The sequence below is a fragment of the Pantherophis guttatus genome, chromosome 7 (genome assembly GCF_059756535.1).
Source record: "Pantherophis guttatus breed Tessera chromosome 7, ASM5975653v1, whole genome shotgun sequence".
NCBI classification, from domain to species: domain Eukaryota; kingdom Metazoa; phylum Chordata; class Lepidosauria; order Squamata; family Colubridae; genus Pantherophis; species Pantherophis guttatus.
Genome location: NC_142069.1, coordinates 84,337,493 through 84,359,820, shown reverse-complemented (window position 1 = coordinate 84,359,820; position 22,328 = coordinate 84,337,493). Strand labels below are relative to the sequence as shown.

Genomic DNA, 22,328 nt, shown 5'->3' with positions numbered 1-22,328 from the left:
TGAGCCCATAGATATTTTTTGATTATGAAAGCTGGCTGTGGCACTTCTGCTGTTTAAGAGCTGCCGTGTTCCCATTTAGTCCCACTTCCAAGAAATCCAGGCCAAGTTAATGAATTGTTTTTAAGAAACAGGAATTTGCAAGCAGTGAAAGAAAGAAAGAAAGAAAAAAAAAAAAGAGGTGAGAACTGCAGCTGAGTGTTGGCAGCGCTAAGGAAACACTATATGCTGGGTTGCAAAAAAAAAAAAACACCATGAAAAAAGGAATTCCAATAAAGATTAGATCAGTTTTGAATGAATGAGGGTTTCATGTCAGATTATTTAGGTTTATTTCCCATAGTAAAGCTCAAGTACGAATTTCAATCCACTGTAGAATGTTCTGTTTTTATATCCGTAGCCTGTTGAGACAGAACCACAGCAAAATCTGTTGAGTAACTAAAATGTTGTTATTTAAATGCAATGCTTTGAAAGCCTAAAGGTTACAACTTTTTAATTTAATTTTCCACATTTTTCTTTGTTTGGGGCATTTCACGGTAGAAATGCAGTCTCTCTCTCTCTCTCTCTCTCTCTCTCACACACACACACACACACACACACACACACACACACAGAGAGAGAGAGAGAGAGAGAGAGAGAGAGAGAGAGAGAGAGAGAGAGAGAGAGAGAGAGAGAGAGAGAGAGATACACCATGAAAACAAAAGGCAAAATAGCAAAGCTTTTAAATTGGTGACTTTACCACTTGGTAAAGGTAAAGGTAAAAGTTCCCCTCGCACATATGTGCTAGTCTTTCCGACTCTAGAGGGCGGTGCTCATCTCCGTTTCAAAGCCGAAGAGCCAGCGCTGTCCGAAGACGTCTCCGTGGTCATGTGGCCGGCATGACTCAACGCCAAAGGAGCACGGAACGCTGTTACCTTCCCACCAAAGGTGGTCCCTATTTTTCTACTTGCATTTTTTACCTGCTTTCAAACTGCTAGGTTGGCAGAAGCTGGGACAAGTAACGGGAGCTCACCCCATTATGCGGCACTAGGGATTCGAACCGCTGAACTGCCGACCTTTTGATCGACAAGCTCAGGTCTTAGCCACTGAGCCACCGTGTCCCTTCTACCACGTGCTACTAGCTTGCTATTTTTGCTTCAACAATTCAGCAATTTATGTTACAGAATTGGAGCAGGAAGGACTTCGAGGGTCTCAGAAACCTCTCCAAGCAAGCAGGGGGTTGAGCCTAAGAGATATTATTTCTCTTTCTATTTCTACTATAGGTAGTCCTCGACTTACGATCTCAATTGATCCCCCTAATTTCTCTTGCTAACCAAGGCAGTTGTTAACTACCTCATTTTACGACCTATTTTGCTACAGTTATTAGGTAAATCCCAGCAATTGTTAAGTGAATCAGGCTGTTGTTAAGTGAATCTGACTTCCCCCATTGACTTTGCTTGTCAGAACCTGGCTGGGAAGATTATAAATTCTTATTCTTATTCTTATTCTTATTCTTATTCTTATTCTTATTCTTATTCTTATTCTATTCTATTCTATTCTATTCTATTCTATTCTATTCTATTCCATTCCATTCCATTCCATTCCATTCCATTCTACTCTACTCTCTATTCCATCCCATCCCATCCCATCCTATTCCATTCCATTCCAATCTCTCTATTCTATTCTATTCTATTCTATTCTATTCTATTCTATTCTATTCTATTCTATTCTATTCTATTCTATTCTATTCTATTCTATTCTATTCTATTCCATTCCATTCCATTCCATTCCATTTTCTTATTCTATTCTATTCTGTTCTGTTCTGTTCTGTTCTATTCTATTCTATTCTATTCTATTCTATTCTATTCTATTCTATTCTATTCTATTCTATTCTATTCATCAGAACAGACCTGGAAGGGACCTTGGAGGTCTTCTAGTCCAGCCTCCTGCCTGATCAAACAGGAGACCCTATACTGTTTCAGACAAGTGGCTGTCCAGTCTCTTCTTAAAAACTTCCAGTGATGGGACCCCACACAACTTCTGGAGGCAAGTTGTTCCACTGATTAATTGTTCTCATGGTCAGGAAATTCCTCCTTAGTTCTAAGTTGCTTCTCTCCTTGATTAGTTTCCATCCATTCTTTCTTGTCCTGCCTTCAGGGGCTTTGGAGAATAGCTTGACTCCCTCTTCTTTGGGGCAGCCCCTGAGATATTAGAACACTGCTATCATGTCTCCCCTAGTCCTTCTTTTCATTAAACTAGACATACCCAGTTCCTGCAATCGTTCTTCATATGTTTTAGCCTCCAGTCCCCTAATCATCTTTGTTGCTCTTCTCTGCACTCTTTCCAGAATCTCAATATCTTTTTTTATATTGTGGCGACCAAAACTGGATGCAATATTCCAAGTGTGGCCTTACCAAGGCCTTATAATCAAAGGCATATGCTCCCTAGTGCCTTTGAGGAACCCAAAACATCATAGAGCTAAAGGCTTCTGGCTGGCAGCTTCTCGAAAGCTGTGGGTCCTTGTGCCAAAATGTGTACTGCAGTTCTTGTGTACAAGGACTTCTGTCTGAATATGAACAGAAAAAGAAAAACGCAACTGTTTCCTCTCATTTGTTTGCTTTGCTTGAGCCCATAGATATTTTTTGATTATGAAAGCTGGCTGTGGCACTTCTGCTGTTTAAGAGCTGCCGTGTTCCCATTTAGTCCCACTTCCAAGAAATCCAGGCCAAGTTAATGAATTGTTTTTAAGAAACAGGAATTTGCAAGCAGTGAAAGAAAGAAAGAAAGAAAAAAAAAAAAGAGGTGAGAACTGCAGCTGAGTGTTGGCAGCGCTAAGGAAACACTATATGCTGGGTTGCAAAAAAAAAAAAACACCATGAAAAAAGGAATTCCAATAAAGATTAGATCAGTTTTGAATGAATGAGGGTTTCATGTCAGATTATTTAGGTTTATTTCCCATAGTAAAGCTCAAGTACGAATTTCAATCCACTGTAGAATGTTCTGTTTTTATATCCGTAGCCTGTTGAGACAGAACCACAGCAAAATCTGTTGAGTAACTAAAATGTTGTTATTTAAATGCAATGCTTTGAAAGCCTAAAGGTTACAACTTTTTAATTTAATTTTCCACATTTTTCTTTGTTTGGGGCATTTCACGGTAGAAATGCAGTCTCTCTCTCTCTCTCTCTCTCTCTCACACACACACACACACACACACACACACACACACACACAGAGAGAGAGAGAGAGAGAGAGAGAGAGAGAGAGAGAGAGAGAGAGAGAGAGAGAGAGAGAGAGAGATACACCATGAAAACAAAAGGCAAAATAGCAAAGCTTTTAAATTGGTGACTTTACCACTTGGTAAAGGTAAAGGTAAAAGTTCCCCTCGCACATATGTGCTAGTCTTTCCGACTCTAGAGGGCGGTGCTCATCTCCGTTTCAAAGCCGAAGAGCCAGCGCTGTCCGAAGACGTCTCCGTGGTCATGTGGCCGGCATGACTCAACGCCAAAGGAGCACGGAACGCTGTTACCTTCCCACCAAAGGTGGTCCCTATTTTTCTACTTGCATTTTTTACCTGCTTTCAAACTGCTAGGTTGGCAGAAGCTGGGACAAGTAACGGGAGCTCACCCCATTATGCGGCACTAGGGATTCGAACCGCTGAACTGCCGACCTTTTGATCGACAAGCTCAGGTCTTAGCCACTGAGCCACCGTGTCCCTTCTACCACGTGCTACTAGCTTGCTATTTTTGCTTCAACAATTCAGCAATTTATGTTACAGAATTGGAGCAGGAAGGACTTCGAGGGTCTCAGAAACCTCTCCAAGCAAGCAGGGGGTTGAGCCTAAGAGATATTATTTCTCTTTCTATTTCTACTATAGGTAGTCCTCGACTTACGATCTCAATTGATCCCCCTAATTTCTCTTGCTAACCAAGGCAGTTGTTAACTACCTCATTTTACGACCTATTTTGCTACAGTTATTAGGTAAATCCCAGCAATTGTTAAGTGAATCAGGCTGTTGTTAAGTGAATCTGACTTCCCCCATTGACTTTGCTTGTCAGAACCTGGCTGGGAAGATTATAAATTCTTATTCTTATTCTTATTCTTATTCTTATTCTTATTCTTATTCTTATTCTTATTCTATTCTATTCTATTCTATTCTATTCTATTCTATTCTATTCCATTCCATTCCATTCCATTCCATTCCATTCTACTCTACTCTCTATTCCATCCCATCCCATCCCATCCTATTCCATTCCATTCCAATCTCTCTATTCTATTCTATTCTATTCTATTCTATTCTATTCTATTCTATTCTATTCTATTCTATTCTATTCTATTCTATTCTATTCTGTTCCAGTCCATTCCGTTCCGTTACATTCCATTCCATTCCATTCCATTCCGTTCCGTTCCGTTCCGTTCCGTTCCGTTCCGTTCCGTTCCATTCTATTCCATTCCATTCCATTTCATTCCATTCCATTCCATTCCATTCCATTCCATTCCATTCTATTCTATTCTATTCTATTCTATTCTATTCTATTCTATTCCATTCCATTCCATTCCATTCTACTCTACTCTCTATTCCATCCCATCCCATCCCATCCTATTCCATTCCATTCCAATCTCCCTGTTCTATTCTATTCTATTCTATTCTATTCTATTCTATTCTATTCTGTTCCAGTCCATTCCGTTCCGTTACATTCCATTCCATTCCATTCCATTCCATTCCATTCCATTCCATTCCGTTCCGTTCTGTTCTGTTCTGTTCTGTTCTGTTCTGTTCTATTCCGTTCCGTTCCATTCCATTCCATTCCATTCCATTCCGTTCTGTTCCGTTCTGTTCTGTTCTGTTTTGTTCTGTTCTGTTCTGTTCTGTTCTATTCCATTCCATCCCATCCTATTCCATTCCATTCCAATCTCCCTATTCTATTCTATTCTGTTCCATTCCGTTCCGTTACATTCCATTCCATATTTTCTATTCTATTTCATTCCATTACAATCCAATATTATTCTGTTCTGTTCTGTTCTGTTCCGCTCCGCCCGACCCCACTCTACTCCATCCCATTCCATTCATTCCACTCCATTCCTTTTCTGAAAAAGTTGTTGGTAATTATCATTTTTAGCATTCATCGTGCCTCTTGGAACCAATTATCGTTGAGTACCAAGGTACCACTCTATCTAGTAGCTCCTGTCCTTTATTTTATTTATTTATTTTTTTATTAGTCATATTTCTATGCCGCCCACTCTCCGAGGACTCTGGGTGGCTTACACCAAAGACAGTATACTAAATAGCATATTGCCCCCAACAATCTGGGTCCTCATTTTACCCACCTCGGAAGGATGGAAGGCTGAGTCAACCTTGAGCCGGTGAGATTTGATGCGCTGATCTGCTGAACTAGCAGTCAGCTGAAGTAGCTGCAGTACTGCACTCTAACCACTGCACCACCTCCTGATTCTTAAAACATGTTTTGAGGCATTGGGTTGTGCTGTCCTTCTAAAGCCCGTTTTAAATACTGCAGACTGAGAAATCTGTAATACTTAATTAAACTCTTCTTCATCTCTCCGTCAATGCAGGATGTTGATCTTTACATCGTAAAGACGGAAGACCTGGCCTTCACCTCTGCGTTTTGCCTCCAGATCCAACGCAATGATTACATCCACGCCTTGGTCACCTATTTTAATATAGAATTTACAAAGTGCCATAAGAAAATTGGGTTTTCTACAGGTAAGTTGTCTTTCTTTCTTTTTCTTTCTTTCTTTCCCTTCCTTCCTTCTCTCTGTCTTTCTTTCCCTTCCGTCTTTCTCTGTCTTTCTTTTTCTTTCTTTCCCTTCCTTCCTTCCATCTTCCTTTCTTTTTCTTTCTTTCTTTCCCTTCCTTCCTTCCTTCCATCTTTCTTTCTTTCTTTCTTTCTTTCTTTCTTTCTTTCTTTCTTTCTTTTTCTTTCTTTCTTTCTTTCCCTTCCTTCCTTCTCTCTGTCTTTCTTTCCCTTCCGTCTTTCTCTGTCTTTCTTTCTTTCTTTTTCTTTCTTTCCCTTCCTTCCTTCCATCTTTCTTTCTTTTTTTCTTTCTTTCCCTTCCTTCCTTCCATCTTTCTTTCTTTCTTTCTTTTTCTTTTTCTTTTTCTTTCTTTCTTCCCTTCCTTCCTTCTCTGTCTTTCTTTCCCTTCCATCTTTCTCTGTCTTTCTTTCTTTTTCTTTCTTTCTTTCCCTTCCTTCCATCTTTCTTTCTTTCTTTTTCTTTCTTTTCCTTCCTTCTTTCCTTCCTTCCTTCCATCTTTCTTTCTTTCTTTCTTTCTTTCTTTCTTTCTTTCTTTCTTTCTTTCTTTCTCTTCCTTCCTTCCTTTCATCCGTCTTCCTTCCTTCCTTCCTTCCTTCCTTCCTTCCTTCCTTCCTTCCTTCCTTCCTTCCCTCCCTCCCTCCCTCCCTCCCTCCCTCCCTCCCTCCCTCCCTCCTTCCTTCCTTCCTTCCTTCCTTCCTTCCTTCCTTCCTTCCTTCCTTCCTTCCTTCCTTGTAGGCATGACGGTTTTCCCCCCCCCCTTACTTTCATTCATTTTTTTGTAACCTAAATGTTCAGTTCTCCGGTGATTAAATATGTTCTGGTGTCCCTTCGCTTCAGCCTTGCCCTGCAGTTGGCATTGAATTATTGCAGATTTCATGGGGCGCTATAAACTGGCATTGTCGGTTGCTTTGGGAACAACATAGGGCTGCTGTGCTGCCTCTGATCTGGCATCTCACAATGCTGGAAACCCCCCCCCCTCCAATGCTCTACCATTGAAACCTAAAAGCGATGGCTTTATTCATGTGGAAAACGTGCTGCAGGTGTTATTTTTATTTTAAAACCATCACATTTTTCACTTTTACTGCCCTGAGTGCTGTCTGCGGGAGGGAGGGTTCCCATCGAAGTAATTCTAACAATTCGGCCCCAAAAGCAAGCACAGAAGGCAGTGGTGCAGGAAGCTTTATTTTTATTGTTTCCATTCTAAGGGTGTCTTCTTCTCTGCTTCTGATGCCCTGGACCCAGGGGTGAAATTCATCAGGTTCTGACAGGTTCTGGAGAACTGGTAGCGGAAATTATGAGCGATTCGGAGAACCGGCCAATACCACCTCTGGCTGGCCCCAGAGTGGAGAGGGAATGGGGATTTTGCAATATCCTTCTCCCAGGAGTGGGGGGGGGAATGGGGATTTTGCAGTATCCTTCCCCTGCCACGCCCACCAAAACACACCACGCCCACCAAGCCACGCCCACAGAACCGGTAGTAAAAAAAATTGGATTTCACCACTGCCTGGACTTTCATTGGGTCTGCAGCTCAGGAGAGGATAATCCTAAAGGTGTTTCTTCTCACCTTTTGGTCTCCAAGGTCTCCAAAAAAGGACAGAAGAGTTGAAAGGGACCTTGGAGGTCTTCTAGTCCAACCCCCTGCCCAAGAAGGAGACCCTATACCAGCGATGGCTAAACTTTTCCGGACCGAGTGCCCAAATTCAAATTCAAACCTTTATTGTCATAATACAACATGTGTAAAATGAGATTGGCTGAGCCTCCCTTCGTGAGTGCGTGCACCCGACCCCCCCCAAAATGCAATGCGTGTGGCCCCCACGCGTGCGCCCGCCCCCGTGCATGTATGACCCCCACTTCCCAACCCCGTGCATGCATGCGCCCCCATGCATGAGCATGCATCCCGGCACGCGCCTTGCACCCCGGGCATGCATGCACGGCCCCCCACATGTCCCCCCTTGCACGTACGCGCCAGAGACCCAACATCCAGCTGGCCGGTGGGAGGCGCGTTGGAGCTGAACTGGGGCAACGGCTCACATGTCCACAGAGAGGGCGCTGCATGCCACTACGGCCCCAGTGGTGGGTTGCTGCCGGTTCACACCGGTTCGCAAGAACCGGTAGTAAAAATTTGTAGTAGTTCCGAGAACTGGTAATAACATTGGCTGGCCATGCCCCTGAACCAGTCCCCGGCCCGGTCACCGCTCGCTTACCCCACCCACCTCATCAGACGTTTTTTTTTTTAACTTTTAAAAGCATTTTTTCTACAATCTCTTCGGCCAAAAAATGCTTTTAAAAGTAAAAAAAAAAAAAAAAAGCCTCTGATGATCCTGTGGCTCAGCTGGGAACGTCAGAGGCTTTTCAAAGCATTTTTTCTACAACCTCTTCAGCCAAAGAGGTGGTTAAAAAAAATGCTTTGAAAAGCCTCTGATGATCCCAGCTGAGTTGCCTGATCGGCAGAGGTTTTTCGAAGCATTTTTTTCTTTAACCTCTTAAGGTTGTAGAAAAAATACTTTTAAAAATAAATAAATAAAAAAGCTGGCCATGCCCACCCAGTCACATTCCCTCACCAAGCCACGCCCACAAAATTAGCCACACCCACAAAACTGGTAGTAAAAATTTTTTAGAAACCCCACCCCCTTGCACGGCCTTATACTATTCCAGACAAGTGGCTGTCTAGTCTCTTTTTAAAAATCTCCAGTGATGAAGTACCCACAACATCTGAAGGCAACCTGTTCCACTGGTGAATTGTCCTCACTGTTAGGAAGTTTCTCCTTAATTCCAGGTTACTTCTCTCTTTGATGAGTTTCCATCCATTGTCTCTTGTTTTGCCTTCTGGTGCATTGCAAAATACGTTGACTCTCCTCTTCTTTGTGGCAGCCTCTCAAATATTTGAAGACCGCTATCATATCACCCCTAGTCCTTCTTTTCTCTAGACTAGCCGTAACCAATTCCTACAATTACAATTACCTTGGAGTACTCATTTCTAAAAAATCTAAGTGCCATAGCCCATTGTAACAACATTGCCAAAAAGGCATTAAGTGTTTTTAACCTAATATTTATTTGTTTGTTTGTTTGTTTGTTTGTTTGTTTGTTTGTTTATTTATTTATTTATTTATTTATTTATTTATTTATTTATTTATTTATTTAGTCGCATTTCTATGCCGCCTAACTCCCAAGGGACTCTGGGCGGCTTACAACAGAGAATAAAACAATGCAACAATATCCCGTACAAAAGTTAAAAGAAGACATTAAAGCATTAAAATATTAAAACGTTAAAACACATACACTCCAATTTGTGGCCAGGTCTCGCAAGATCACTATACCGAGATCAACGGCCCCAGGCCTGCCGGAAGAACCAGGTCTTCACAGCTTTTTGGAAGGTCAATAGGGTGGGGATGGTCCGGACTTCAGGAGGTAATTGGTTCCAGAGAGCCGGGGCAGCCACAGAGAAGGCCCTCCCCCATTGGCCCGCCAGCCGACATTGTTTAGTTGACGGGACCCGGAGGAGACCGACTCTGTGGGATCTTATCGGTTGCTGGGAGCTATGCGGTAGAAGGCGGTTTTGAAGATAGCCTGATCCTGAGCCAAGTAGGGCTTTAACGGTAATAACCAAGACCTTGAATTGCGCCCGGAAACCGATAGGGAGCCAGTGCAGCTCATGGAGAATTGGTGTAATGTGAGTGTATCTAGGTGCACCCACTATAACTCGCGCGGCTGCATTCTGGACCAACTGTAGTCTCCGAACACTTTTCAAGGGTAGCTTCTTGCATAGCTTCTTCTCTGGTAAATATTGTACTACTAACTACAGCTTACAAAACATTTACTAGACCAATTCTTGAATACAGCTCATCTGTCCGGAACCCGCACTGCATATCGGACATAAATACAATTGAGAGAGTCCAGAGATATTTTACAAGAAGAGTCCTCCATTCCTCTAACCGCAAATCCTTCCTTTCATTAAACTAGACTTACCCAGTTCCTGCAACCGTTCTTCATATGTTTTAGCTTCCAATCCCCTCATCATCTTTGTTGCTCTTCTCTGCACTCTTTCTAGAGTCTCCACATCTTTTTTACATTGTGGTGGCCAAAACCGGATGCCGTATTCGAAGTGTGGCCTTACCAAGGCATAATAAAGTGGTATTAACATTTCACGTGATCTTGATTCTATTCCCTCTGTTTATGCAGCCTAGAACTGTGTTGGCTTTTTTGGCAGCTGCTGCACACTGCTGGCTCATATTTAAATGTTGTCCACTAGGACTCCAAGATCCCTCTCACAGTTACTACTATTGAGCAAGGTACCACATGAATAAAGCAAGGATTTCAAAACCTTTGCTATCACAGAACTCACCATTTTTAAAAAAAGAGCCTTGGTAGTACAGTGGTCTAAGGCACCCTGTTATTAAGCTGGTTATTAAGACCAGCTGCCTGCAATTACTGCAGGTTCGAATCTCGCCAAGGCTCAAGGTTGACTCAGCCTTCCATCCTTTCTAAGGTAGGTAAATTGAGGACCCAGTTTGTGGGGGCAATAAGCTGACTTTGTATAAATATACAAAAGAATGAAGGCTATTGCTGAGCATATTGTAAGCCGCCCTGAGTCTCCGGAGAAGGGCGGCATATAAATCAAATTAAAAAAAAAAAATTATATGATGACAGCGGATTATAAACAGAGCATGGGTAAAACCCACGCAGTGATCAGAACAACTGGCTATAAAAACCTTGCGGTTGCAAAATCTTTGTACCTTTCCTGGGGAAGGAAAATCACTGAACTTAATCCTATCTCTGAGTGCCGCTTCGCAGAACTGCCTTCTCGGATAAAATCTGCAGGTAAACAAAGAAAGTTTCTAAAAGGAACCCAATATATATATTTTTTGTAGCTCCAGACGCGCCTTACACTCATTGGAAGCAAACTGTATTTTACCTGGAGGATTATCTAACTGTCCGAAGAGGGGAAGAAATCTATGGAACCATTTCCATGAAACCAAATGAAAAAAACGAGGTAAGTTAGGTTGGTATATATCCATGATGGCAAACCTATGGCATGCGTGCCGGAAGTGGCACACAGAGCCATCTCTCCGGGCATGCCAGCCATTGCCCATTGCTCTTCCGGTTTCCAGTGTGTAGATGCACGCCAGCCGGCGTGCGAGAGGGCTGGAAACCAAAAGAGCAGCTCCCTGGCATGCATGTGCGCACGGGGAAGCTGAGCTTCCGGTTTCCGGCGCTCCCTGGCATGACTGCCAGGCAGCTGCTCTTTCGGGCTTTTGAGCTCATGTGCTAAAATAAGCCCCTCCCAAAAAAATAAGCCCTCCCCAAAAATATTTAACCACATGCACAGCCTGTCCCCGCCATTTCCTCTGGTTAGAGTTAGAGAGACAGAGCTGGAAATCAGGCAAGACGGCAAGAGAAGCCCCATCTTGCTCCACGCGCCCCCAAATAATAAGACCTCCCTGAAAATAAGGCCAAGCACTTGTTTTGGGGTTCACAAAAATATAAGACAAGGTCTTATTTTCGGGGAAACACGGTATATATATATGAATGTTGGCATCCAGGTTGGGCAGCTGGTTTCAGGGACAGGGTTTGAGAGGCATTTTTGTCAAACGAGTTAGTGGATTAAAAATTACAGCCTGATCTTAAAGAATCATGTTTTATAGCTTAGGAATTTTATTTATTTATTCATCTCCCACCTCTAAGGGACGCGGTGGTTTAGTGGCTAAGACGCTGAGCTTGTCGATTGAAAGGTTGGCAGTTCAGTGGTTCGAATCCCTAGTGCCGCGTAACGGGGTGAGCTCCCGTTACTTGTCCCAGCTTCTGCCAACCTAGCAGTTCGAAAGCACGTAAAAAATGCAGGTAGAAAAATAGGGACCACCTTTGGTGGGAAGATAACAGCGTTTCATGCACCTTTGGCATTGAGTCATGCTGGTCACATGACCACGGAGACATCTTCGGACAGCGCTGGCTCTTCAGCTTTGAAACGGAGATGAGCACCGCCCCCTAGAGTCGGGAATGACTAGCACATATGTGCGAGGGGAACCTTTACATTTACCTTTTATCCCGCCTTTATTATTTTTTTTTTTTATAAATAAGCCAAGGTGGCAAAAATACCCAAGACACATTCCTCCTTTTATTTTCCCTGCAACAAACAACCTGTGAGGTGAGTTGGGCTGAGTGACTGACTGAAGATCATTCAACTGGCTTTCATGGATAAGATGGGAGTAGATCTCCTTTGTCTTCAGGTGATCGGCCCAAACTCCTCCGGTTGGCTTTTACGGCTAAGATGGAACGAGAAATCACTCACTGTCGCCTGGTGATCAGCCCAAAGTCACCCAGGCCAACAGAAATACAGGTAGTCCTCGATTTATGACCACAACTGAGCCTAAAGTTCCATTGCTAAGTGAAACATTGATTATGTGAGTTTTGCCCCATTTTACGACTTTTCCAGCCACATTTGTTAAGTCAATCACTGCCGTTTTTAAGTTAGTAACACGGACGTTAAGTGAATCTGGCTTCCCCAATGACTTGGTTCGTGAGAATTTTGCAAAAGGGGCTCGCATGACCTGGGACACTGCGACCGTCATAAATATGAAACTGGGGTCAAGCATCCAAACGTAAATCACAGGGGGATGCTGCAACAGTCGTCCGTGCGAAAAACGGTCATACGTCACTTTTTTTCAGTGCCGTTGTAACTTTGAACGGTCCCTAAACAAACTGTTGTAAGTCGAGGACTACCTGGAGTCTAAGATACAGCTAGTCTCACTTGGCATTTGGGAAATCTTTGGGTCTTTGGTTTGACCGATGATTGCTCCTCACTGAAGTAAGCTTGCATTGAGTAAATGAGACGCATTACAGCAGAGTTCCCCAACTCTTTCCAGGTTGGCGGTCCAGAGTGGGGGGAGGAGGGGAATAGGGGATGGTTTTGTGGGAGGGGTAGGTGCATGCGCATGAGCACCCATTACTTGTGGGATTAGGTCCATAATGAGCTGCGAGTAACTGCGCTGGTGAGGTTGTGAGCGCCTGCGACATTTCTGCACGCACTTACCAGCTACTCACGCGGCCCGGTGGCCGATAGGACACAGCCCACAGGTTGGGGACCCCCTGTATTAGCGAGTTCTTTTCCAAACACACTGTCTGTCAGGGTTCCAAGTAATACACCCATAGCAAACAGAACTCCGAGGCAGGTGGGTTCCTCAAAGAAAAGTTTTACTGGACATATCATATTGGCACAGGCTGGTGAAAACCGACTCTGAATGTTCCCGCAGTTTTCACCTTAACTAAAAGTTTTTCCCCTTCCCAAACAATCAGTCACATGGTCCAATCAAGGTGCCATCCGGTTGCCTGGTAACGTCACTCCTCCTCCCTCCGGCCATCTGTGGGAATGTCCTTGGTTCCCAGGAGAATGTATTTTGTTTCGGCTACAAAACCCCAGTTTTTTCTATTCCCCCCTCCCTATCCTTCAGCTCCAGTGTGGCACTGAAGCTTCCAACATGGCTCTGACCAGGTCAGCTTCAGGGTTGACCTCTTCTCTTGGCCTCCTCTCTGGTGCTTAATTTGGTTGGAAAAGGAGGCCTTCTCTCTGTAATAATTTGCTTTGAGACAGGGGTGGGTTCTAAATTTTTTTACTACCAGTTCTGTGGGCGTGGCTTATTTTGTGGGTGTGGCTTGGAGGTCATGTGGCTAGGTGGGTGTGGCTAGCTGGTCAGAGTCATTTCTGGAAGGTCCTCGCACTTATGACCAGTCCTCGCACTTATGACCCGACTCATTTGTTTGCTTTTAACACTGATCAGCTGTAGGACGGCCCTTTGAAGCCTCGCGGCAAGAGTTTAAACAGTTTTTTTCCCTCTAGTCATCAGCTGGGACTCAGGAGGCAGCAATAGATTGGGGGTGGGACCAAATAAAAGGTAAGAATAACGTGGGTGGGGGGGTGGGAGGGCAGGGGGAGGAGAACTGGTTCGGTGACGTCATATCGTCACCGCTACTGGCTCGGCCGAACCGACCGAACCGGGAGGAACCCGCCACTGCTTTGAGATTTTGGGAAAGAGAACAGGTCACAAGTGTTTGAGAAGACTCTTGTGAGGCCATTGGATCCCAAGGAGATCTCATCAGTCGATCCTAAAGGAAACCAACCCTTTACTGTTTATTGGGAAGGACAGATCCTGAAGCTGAAGCTCAAATACAGGAAGTCCTCGACTTACAACAGTGCATTTAGTGATCGTTCAGTTACAACGGCACTGAAAAAAGCAATTTAGGATTACTTTTCACATTCATGATTGCTGCAGCATCTCCATGCTCAGCAACATTCAGGGCCCCGGCCACTGACTCTGATTTAGGACGGTTGCAATGTCCTGGAATTGCGGGATCCCCTTTGGCGACCTCCTGACAAAGCATCGTCCATGAGGAAGCCAGATTCACTTAACAACCGGGTCACTAACCTAACTTCTGCAGTGATTCACTAAACAACTGTGGCAAGGAAGGCCTTAAAATAGGGCAAAATTCACTTAACAAATGACTCGCTTAGCCAAGAGAAGTTTGGGGCTCAATTGTGGGCGTTAAGCAGGGGTGAAATGCTCCCGGTTCGGACCGGATCACCCGATCCGGTAGCGATGGAGGTGGATGGTTCGGAGAACCCCATGCCCAGCTGAGCTGTGCGATCATCACAGGCTTTTTTTCTTTTAAATGCCTCTGACGATCCAAGCTGAGTTGCCTGATCGTCAAGCTGAGTTTGACAATCCAAGCTGACGATCCAAGACGATACCTGACGATCCAAGCTGATCAGCAGAGGCTTTTTTTCTTTTAAAAGCCTCTGACGATCCAAGCTGAGTTGCCTGATCGTCAAACTGAGTTTGACAATCCAAGCTGACGATCCAAGACAATGCCTGACGATCCAAGCTGATCAGCAGAGGCTTTTTTTTTCTTTTAAAAGCTTCTGATGATCCAAGCTGAGTTGCCTGATCATCAGAGGCTTTTTTCTTTTAAAAGCTTCTGATGATCCAAGCTGAGTTGCCTGATCGTCAGAGGCTTTTTTTCTTTTAAAAGCTTCTGATGATCCAAGCTGAATTGCCTGATCGTCAAGCTGAGTTTGACAATCCAAGCTGACGATCCAAGACAATGCCTGACGATCCAAGCTGATCAGCAGAGGCTTTTTTTCTTTTAAAAGCCTCTGATGATCCAAGCTGAGTTGCCTGATCTTCAGAGGCATTTAAAAGAAAAAAAGTCTCTAACGATCAGGCAACTCAGCTGGAATCATCAGAGCCTTTTGAAAAAAATGGTTTTAAAAGTAAAAAAAAAAATTGGTCATGCCCACCCAGTCACATTACCCACCCCCCACCAAGCCACGCCCACAGAACCGGTAGTAACAAATTTTAGAATTCATCACTGGTGTTAAGTCGAGGGCTACCTGGACTTTGGCCACTTAATGAGGACTCCTTGGAGAAGACCCTGATGCTGGGAAAGAGGGAAGGTCAAAGGAGAAGGGGAGGGCAATGTTGGTTACATTGGTACATTGATACGATGAACATGAGTTTGGACGAATGGACAGGGGGACGGCAGTGGTGGGATTCAAATAATTTAACAACCGGTTCGCCCAGGATCAGGTTGGCTGCCGTGGGAGACGTGGGCCATCCCCGTCCTCCAGCTCCACCACACATGCGGGACGAACCTACCGCGATGGCTACCCATGAACTGGTTGATAATTACACCCCCCCACACACACACTATCAAAGTGGATCCTGGGCACTGCGCTGCAATGGAGAAATGGCTGGCATGAGGGAAGGAGAAGGAACAGGGAGAAGACAGAGGGAAAGCCACCTTCTCCTTTCCTTGTGTTACCCGCTCCGTTCTCTGTTTCTCCATTGCAGCGCAGCATCCAGGATCCACTTTGATAGTGGGGGGGGGGAGGTAATTTAACAACCGGTTCGTGCGAACCAGTGTGAACCGGGTGACTCCCATCACTGGACAGGACCATGGGGTTGTGGGGAGTCAGGCAAAACTTAGTGCTAAATAACAGCGACCGGTCATAAGAGAAGGACGGCCTGGGCTGACTTTCTCTTGCAGTAAGACCCAAGAAGGGACACGATGGCTCAGTGGCTAAGACGCTGAGCTTGTCGATCGACCAGTCGGCAGTTCAGCGGTTCGAATCTCTAGTGCTGCGTAACGGGGGTAAGCTCCTGTTACTTGTCCCAGTTTCTGCCAACCTAGCAGTTCGAAAGCATGTAAAAAATGCAAGTAGAAAAATGGGGACCACCTTTGGTGGGAAGGGAACAGCGTTCCGTAGCGCCTTTGGCGTTGAGTCATGCCGGCCACATGGCCACGGAGACGTCTTTGGACAGCGCTGGCTCTTCGGGTTTGAAACGGAGATGAGCACCGCCCCCTAGAGTCGGGAACGACTAGCACATATGTGCGAGGAGAACCTTTTACTGTTACCTTTTAAGACCCAAGATGAAGCATGAGTTCCCATCGCACTGACCTGGCATAAAGCTGGAGAACATCAGCATGGTGGGCCAACGCAAGCCATCTGAGGCATTGAGCAAACCCTGAAAAATTGTCACTGGAAACCAACATTTAAACACCCCCCCCCAATCCTCACCCCGGTGGCAGGACACCATCTGTTCTCGCTAAAGGGAACGTTTCTGACTTTCCTCGAGTGTAAAAGAACTCTCTCTGTTGGCCAAGGCTTTTTTTCCATTGTGCCTACAACATTGTTGACTTGATGTCAACAACTTGGCTCTCTTAAGTGCTCCGGCTGCCTCACGGATCAGCCCCGGAAAACATTTGGTCTTTTATCACAACGAGGGGGGGGGTCAGCTTAAAGCCGGGAAGGCCGTGCATTTGATCTAAGGGTGCCAATCAAATACAGCTTGCTCTAATTCCCTGTAAATTGTCCCCCTCCCACACACCCACACCCACGCACCCTGGCTGCAAGGTTGCATCGAGGGAGCTCTTTCAAACTTTGGAGCATGGTGTGTCATTTTGAAATCGGAGGGAGTCTCTTGAATGGCAAGTTCTTTCTTTTCTTTCTTTTCTTTTCTTTCTTTTTATATGCCGCCCTTCTCCGGAGACTCAGGGCGGCTTACAAGGCGTTAAGCAATAGCCTTCATTCTTTTGTATATTTATACAAAGTCAGCTTATTGCCCCCCACAAACCGGGTCCTCATTTTACCCACCTTAGAAAGGATGGAAGGCTGAGTCGGCCTTGAGCCTGGTGAGAATTGAACTTGTAGTAATTGCAGGCAGCTGGATGTTAAATGTTGCCTTAGTAGGAGGCATTAGCCTCCTACGCCACTCAGGCTCCTGCTGGGAGGGTTGTTGTTTTTTGTGAACTGCTTCAGGTTGGGGACTCCCATCCAGGGGTGGGATTGAAATATTCCTGCACCACGGTGGGTGGGGGGCATTCACCCTCCCCAGGCTCCGGAGGCTTTCCTCGTGTCTCCAGGAGGGCAAAAACAACCTCCCCTGGGCACCGGAGGCCCTCTGGAGGCCGGAAATGGGCACGTTTTTGGACTTCCGGTAGGCCCATTTTTGAACCTCCACAGGCTCCGGTGGCTTTCCTCGTGCCTCCAGGAGGGCAAAAACAACCTTCCCCGGGGACCGGAGGCCCTCTGGAGGCCGGAAACGGGCACATTTTCGGACTTCCGGTAGGCCCATTTTTCATCCTCCACAGGCTCCGGAGGCTTTCCTCATGCCTCCAGGAGGGCAAAAACAACCTCCCCCGGGGACCGGAGGCCCTCTGGAGGCCGGAAACGGGCACATTTTCGGACTTCCGGTAGGCCCATTTTTCATCCTCCACAGGCTCCGGAGGCTTTCCTCATGCCTCCAGGAGGGCAAAAACAGCCTTCCCTGGGCTCTGGAAATGGGCCCATTTCTGGACTTCCGGTAGGCCCATTTTTTTGTCCTCCCAGGGCCTCCACGCGTGCCCTGCACTTACCTGGCATCCAAAACGGGCCGTGTGGAGACTCCTGGGAGGGGCAGGGTGGGTGGGCAGGGTCAGCCAGTCCTTGGAACAACTGGTTTGGCGAACCAGATTGAAATTAACATCCGGTTCGCCCGAAGTGTTCCAAACCGGCTGAATCCCACTCCTGCTCCCATCAACTAACACAACTCTTCCGGAGTGTGCAATTTGAACAATTGTTCTCTTGTTCCGGAAAGTTTATTTAGGGAGCATCTGGGCACCTTTCCCAAGTTGAATGGGGGTGGGGTGGGGGTGGGGGTGCAGCCGTGGGCAGAACCACAATCCCAATTTGCGATGAAGTGGGGGGAAAGCACAGCCGTTCCATGCAAGGGAGAAACCGAAAGTATTGGCACTTTTTGAAATCTTCCCCGCACCCTGCCTCAATGGAAGTGGTTGAAAGGACAAGGCAGACTGATCAGAAAGGTCTGCAGTTTGGCGGTTCGAATCCCTAGTACAGGTCTCCTGCGTGAGCAGGGGGTTGGACTAGATGACCTCCAAGGTCCCTTCCAACTCCTGTTACTGTTATTATTATGTTCCTGATCCACCATTTCCTCCACACAGGGACCACGGAGGAAGAGGGTGCTTCCTCTTGCAGGAAAATGGGAGAAATAAGAGTCAGCGGAGAAGCCAAAGTCTCATTTAATGACCACAAGTCTGATTCGTTGGTACAGGTAGTCCTCGGCTTACGATCGCAGCTGAGCCCAACATCTACGTTGTTAAATGAGACATTCGTTCAGGGAGTTTTGCCCCCTTTTACGATTTTTCTTGCCCCAATTGTTTTAACCGAATCACTGCAGTTAAGTTATTAACGTGGTTGTTAAGTGAATCCAGTTTCCCTCATTGACTTTGCTTGTCGGACGGTCATAAAAGGGGATCACATGAACCCGGGACGCTGCGACCGTCATAAGCATGAGCCAGTTGCCAAGCGTTTGAATTTTGATCACGTGATCGTGGGGATATTGCAATGGTTGTAAGTGTGAAACAAACCAGTCGTAAATCATTTTTTTAAAGTGCCGTTGTAACTTTGAACGGTCCTTAAACGAACTGATGTAACTCAAGGACTACCCAAAACACTGCAACATTCATAAATATGAATCCGTTGCCGAGGATTTGAATTTTGATCATGTGACCGTGGGGATGCGGCGATGGTCGTAAGTGTGAAAAATAGTCCTAAGTCACTTTTTTTCTGGTGCCGTTGTAACTTTGAATGGTCACTAAATGAACTGTTGTAAGTGTACTTGCAAAATCCACACAACCACTAGAGGAGAGCCAAGACACACAGAAAATGGTCTCTGCTGCCATCTGGTGGCTGCCTGTAGTTTTGCAGCCGAATCTTAGTTCAGGGGTGTCAAACTCTATTTCATCGAGGGCCACATCAAGACTGTGGTTGACCTCGGGGGGGGGGGCTGGCTAGGCCTGGCCGACTTGGTGGGTGTGACCTTATTTTCGGGGAAACACGGTAAATGTATCTGGCTTCCCCATGAACTTTGCTTGTCAGATGGTTGCAAGAGGGGATCGTGGGACCCCGGGGTAATGCATCCGTCGTAAATATGAGTCAGTTGCCAAGCATCTGAATTTGGATCGTGGGACCCTGGGGAGGCTGCGATGGTCCTAACTGCGAAAAATGGTCTTAAGCAGAGGTGGTATTCAGCTGGTTCGGACTGGTTCGCCCGAACCAGTAGCAGAAACCGTGGGTGGGCCTGCCCACCCGCCCCTATGCCATCCCATTTAGGCACGTTTTTGATGCCGGGCACATGCGCGGAAGGCACGTGCACCAGCAAAGCACTGTTGTGGCCCATCAGCGGTCTGTACGGATTGTAGCTGATTCTGACAGTGAGGAGGCTGGTGTGGTGCTGCGCGAGCAGCCTGTGCAGCTGGCACCCGAGTCAGACAATGAGGAGGCTGGAGAAGATGTGGTGCCAGAGGTGGGGATTCAGCCAGGGCCTTCAGAACCTCCAGAAGCTCCTTTAAGTGAAGAGGAAGAAGAGGAAGAGCCTCTTCTCAATGCACGGGGACGCAGAGCTGCCAAAAGACAGGAGTAGCTCCTCAGGAGGAGGTCTCCTTGAGAGTAAGGCTTGGGCTAATTGGCCACTCCCTTAGCCTATTTAAGGAGGAACACCGATTGAAGCAAATTGTAGGGAACAACTTTAGTTCATTCTCCTTCGCGTCTGGATTCTCTGCAAAATTGCTTCTGGGCTTTCTGGCAACGTTAGTAAGATTATGATTACTTTATCTTTGGTTTCTTGTAGGCTGTTAAGGAAGTTTATTAACAGCCTTTGTTTGGAAAAGACTGAGTTATTTTAGTAAATTTAAGTTTTGTATAGACGTTGTGTGTGCTGCGTTCTTTGGGGTCCATAGCTGGGGCAGAACAAGCACATGCATGGAATGCCAGGCGCATGCGTGTGGACGGGGCTGTCAGAGTGGCATTTAATCCCATTCTGCTTTTGGGTAATTGCACCTTGATTAGCGAATGGATCGTGACCTTTCCTTGAAGTATACTTTAAGAAAATAAAACCGAGATATATTCTAATAAACACATTTTATTATAAAGAAGTAAAAAACATCTTACTAGCTAATTAATTACATCTTGGCAAAGCTTTCCCGGCTACCTCTCTTGGCCGGAGAACAAAAGAAAATTTTGAGAAGAAGAAAAGAATGTAGACATGCGCAGTAGTTACTGATAAGAACTTGGCAAGCTACGGTAAGTCTGAAAGTTCAAAAATAAGAGCTCATCTGGTAAATACAAAATGCAGTGACAGGGGCGCATGCTAGCGAACCGGTAAGGAAAGTAAGTGAATACCACGCTTGGTCGTAAGTTATCTTTTTTCAGTGCCGTCATAACTCGTAACTAAAGCAGTCACTAAGCGAAGTGTCGTAAGTGGAGGATCTACCGAATGTGCAGTGTTACCCGCGGGCCTTCTCTCGTTCGTAGCCTCTGATCTCTATGTTCTTTGCAGCGTGACCTGGACTTCACGGTGGAGTTGGATTTTAAAGGGCAGCTTTGCGAAACCTCCGTATCTAATGACTATAGGATGCGCTAACGAGCAGCTGCCTTCGAAACCACAAAAAGGAGAAGTGCGGTTCTGGATTTTGACCCAAAATAAATGCGGTTCTGGATTTGACAGCATTCGGAGGGGTGAGCTTTATCAGTAGCAAAACTCTCGCCGCCCGGACGTTTTCTCTGGATCTGGAATTTTCTCATCTCCTCACCCTGCCAAGACCGTCCAAGGAGTTGCACAACTTTACTTTAAAGGATTGTGTATACATATCACTTTTACAGGCACCCTGGTATTGTGCCGCCTTGTATCCCGACACCTTTAAGGGGGCAACCAAATTGAGAAAACCGGTACCATCTTGTTAGTTTTACCATTTCTTTTTTCGTTCTGTTTTTAAAAAACAAACCTGCGTACAAATAATATTCATGTACTTGTATTATATATTTTTTTTGCAAGCTTTCGTGGCTCTTTTTTTAAAAAATACGGCCCTGGGCATACGACCAATTCCTAAATTTGTCTTAGGAAATGGCCTCCTCTTTTACCTCCTACAGGTAGTCCTTGAACTTAGCAGCACAATTGAGCCCAGAATTCCTGTTGCTAAGTGAGACGTTTGTTCGGTGCCCTGGTTCAATTAGTAATCTGGTCGTTAAATGAATCTGGCTTCCCCCATGGACACTGCTTGCCCGAAGGTCGCAAAAGGGGGTCACATGACCCCGGGATATTGCAACCATCATAAATACGAGTCAGTTGCCAAGTATTGTCTGAATTTTGATTGTATGACCATGGGGATGCTCCAACGGTCGTAAGTGTGAAAAATGGGTCACGAGTCACTTTTTTTCAGTGGCGTTGTAACTTCGGTCACTAAATGAACTGTTGTTAAGCCGAGGACTACCTGTATTTAATTGTGACACTCGATGGAATTGCCAAAACGGAAGTGTAGAGTTTCATTATTTTGGGGCAGGACGTAAAATATGGTGACGTACCCTCCCAAAATAAGCTTAACACGCCTTTAAAGAAAATCTTGACATCCCCCTCCTCAAAACAAAAGAGAAAAAGAAGACAACCCCGCCAACACACACACAGCAGATCCAGTGTGACCTGAAGTTGTGGGTCTCTGGCACCACAATGACACCCGCTTTGGATACCGCAGGATCTCCAGTCTGTTTCGGAACAAATACGAAAGGGAGGATACAAACAGAAAAATAAAATTGGGAAGTCTTTGGTGCTCTCTACGCTTGGTCATTCATTTTCAGATGTTCGGGTTACCTGACCAGGTAACGTTTTCAGTGCTAGAGAATAAAGTTTCTTCTTGCAATAGCCCGTCTCGTTTTAAATGAGAAGTCTTTTGGAATTTGGTGGGGTTTTCTCTCATTTACATCTGTTCAAAACGGAGCAGAATGCAAGCCTAAAACACATTTCAACAGTCCTCAGGAACGTGTGTGTGTTCAGGGGTGGGCTCAGGGGTGAAATGCTCCCGGTTCGGACCGGATCGCCCGATCCGGTAGCAATGGAGGTGGGTGGTTTGGAGAACCGGTAGCAAAAATCCCTGCCCCCCCCCGCATGCCCAGCTAAGCCGCACAATCATCAGAGGCTTTGCTTTTACTTTTAAAAGCATTTTTTCTATAACCTCTTCGGCCGAAAAAATGCTTTTAAAAG

General features: G+C 45.6%; 1 protein-coding gene across 1 annotated transcript in view; it reads left to right on the top strand.

Annotated features, from left to right (window-relative positions):
* Nucleotides 1-21,992, top strand: part of PRMT8 (protein arginine methyltransferase 8) — an 88,155-nt gene extending 66,163 nt beyond the window's left edge. Inside the window, exons 8-10 of the mRNA XM_060684117.2 lie at nt 5,542-5,692; nt 10,614-10,735; nt 20,634-21,992. Coding sequence (XP_060540100.2) covers nt 5,542-5,692; nt 10,614-10,735; nt 20,634-20,717 — 357 coding nt within the window. The 3' untranslated portion in view covers nt 20,718-21,992. The remainder of the gene's footprint in view (nt 1-5,541; nt 5,693-10,613; nt 10,736-20,633) is intronic.
* The last annotated feature ends 336 nt before the right edge of the window (nt 21,993-22,328 follow it).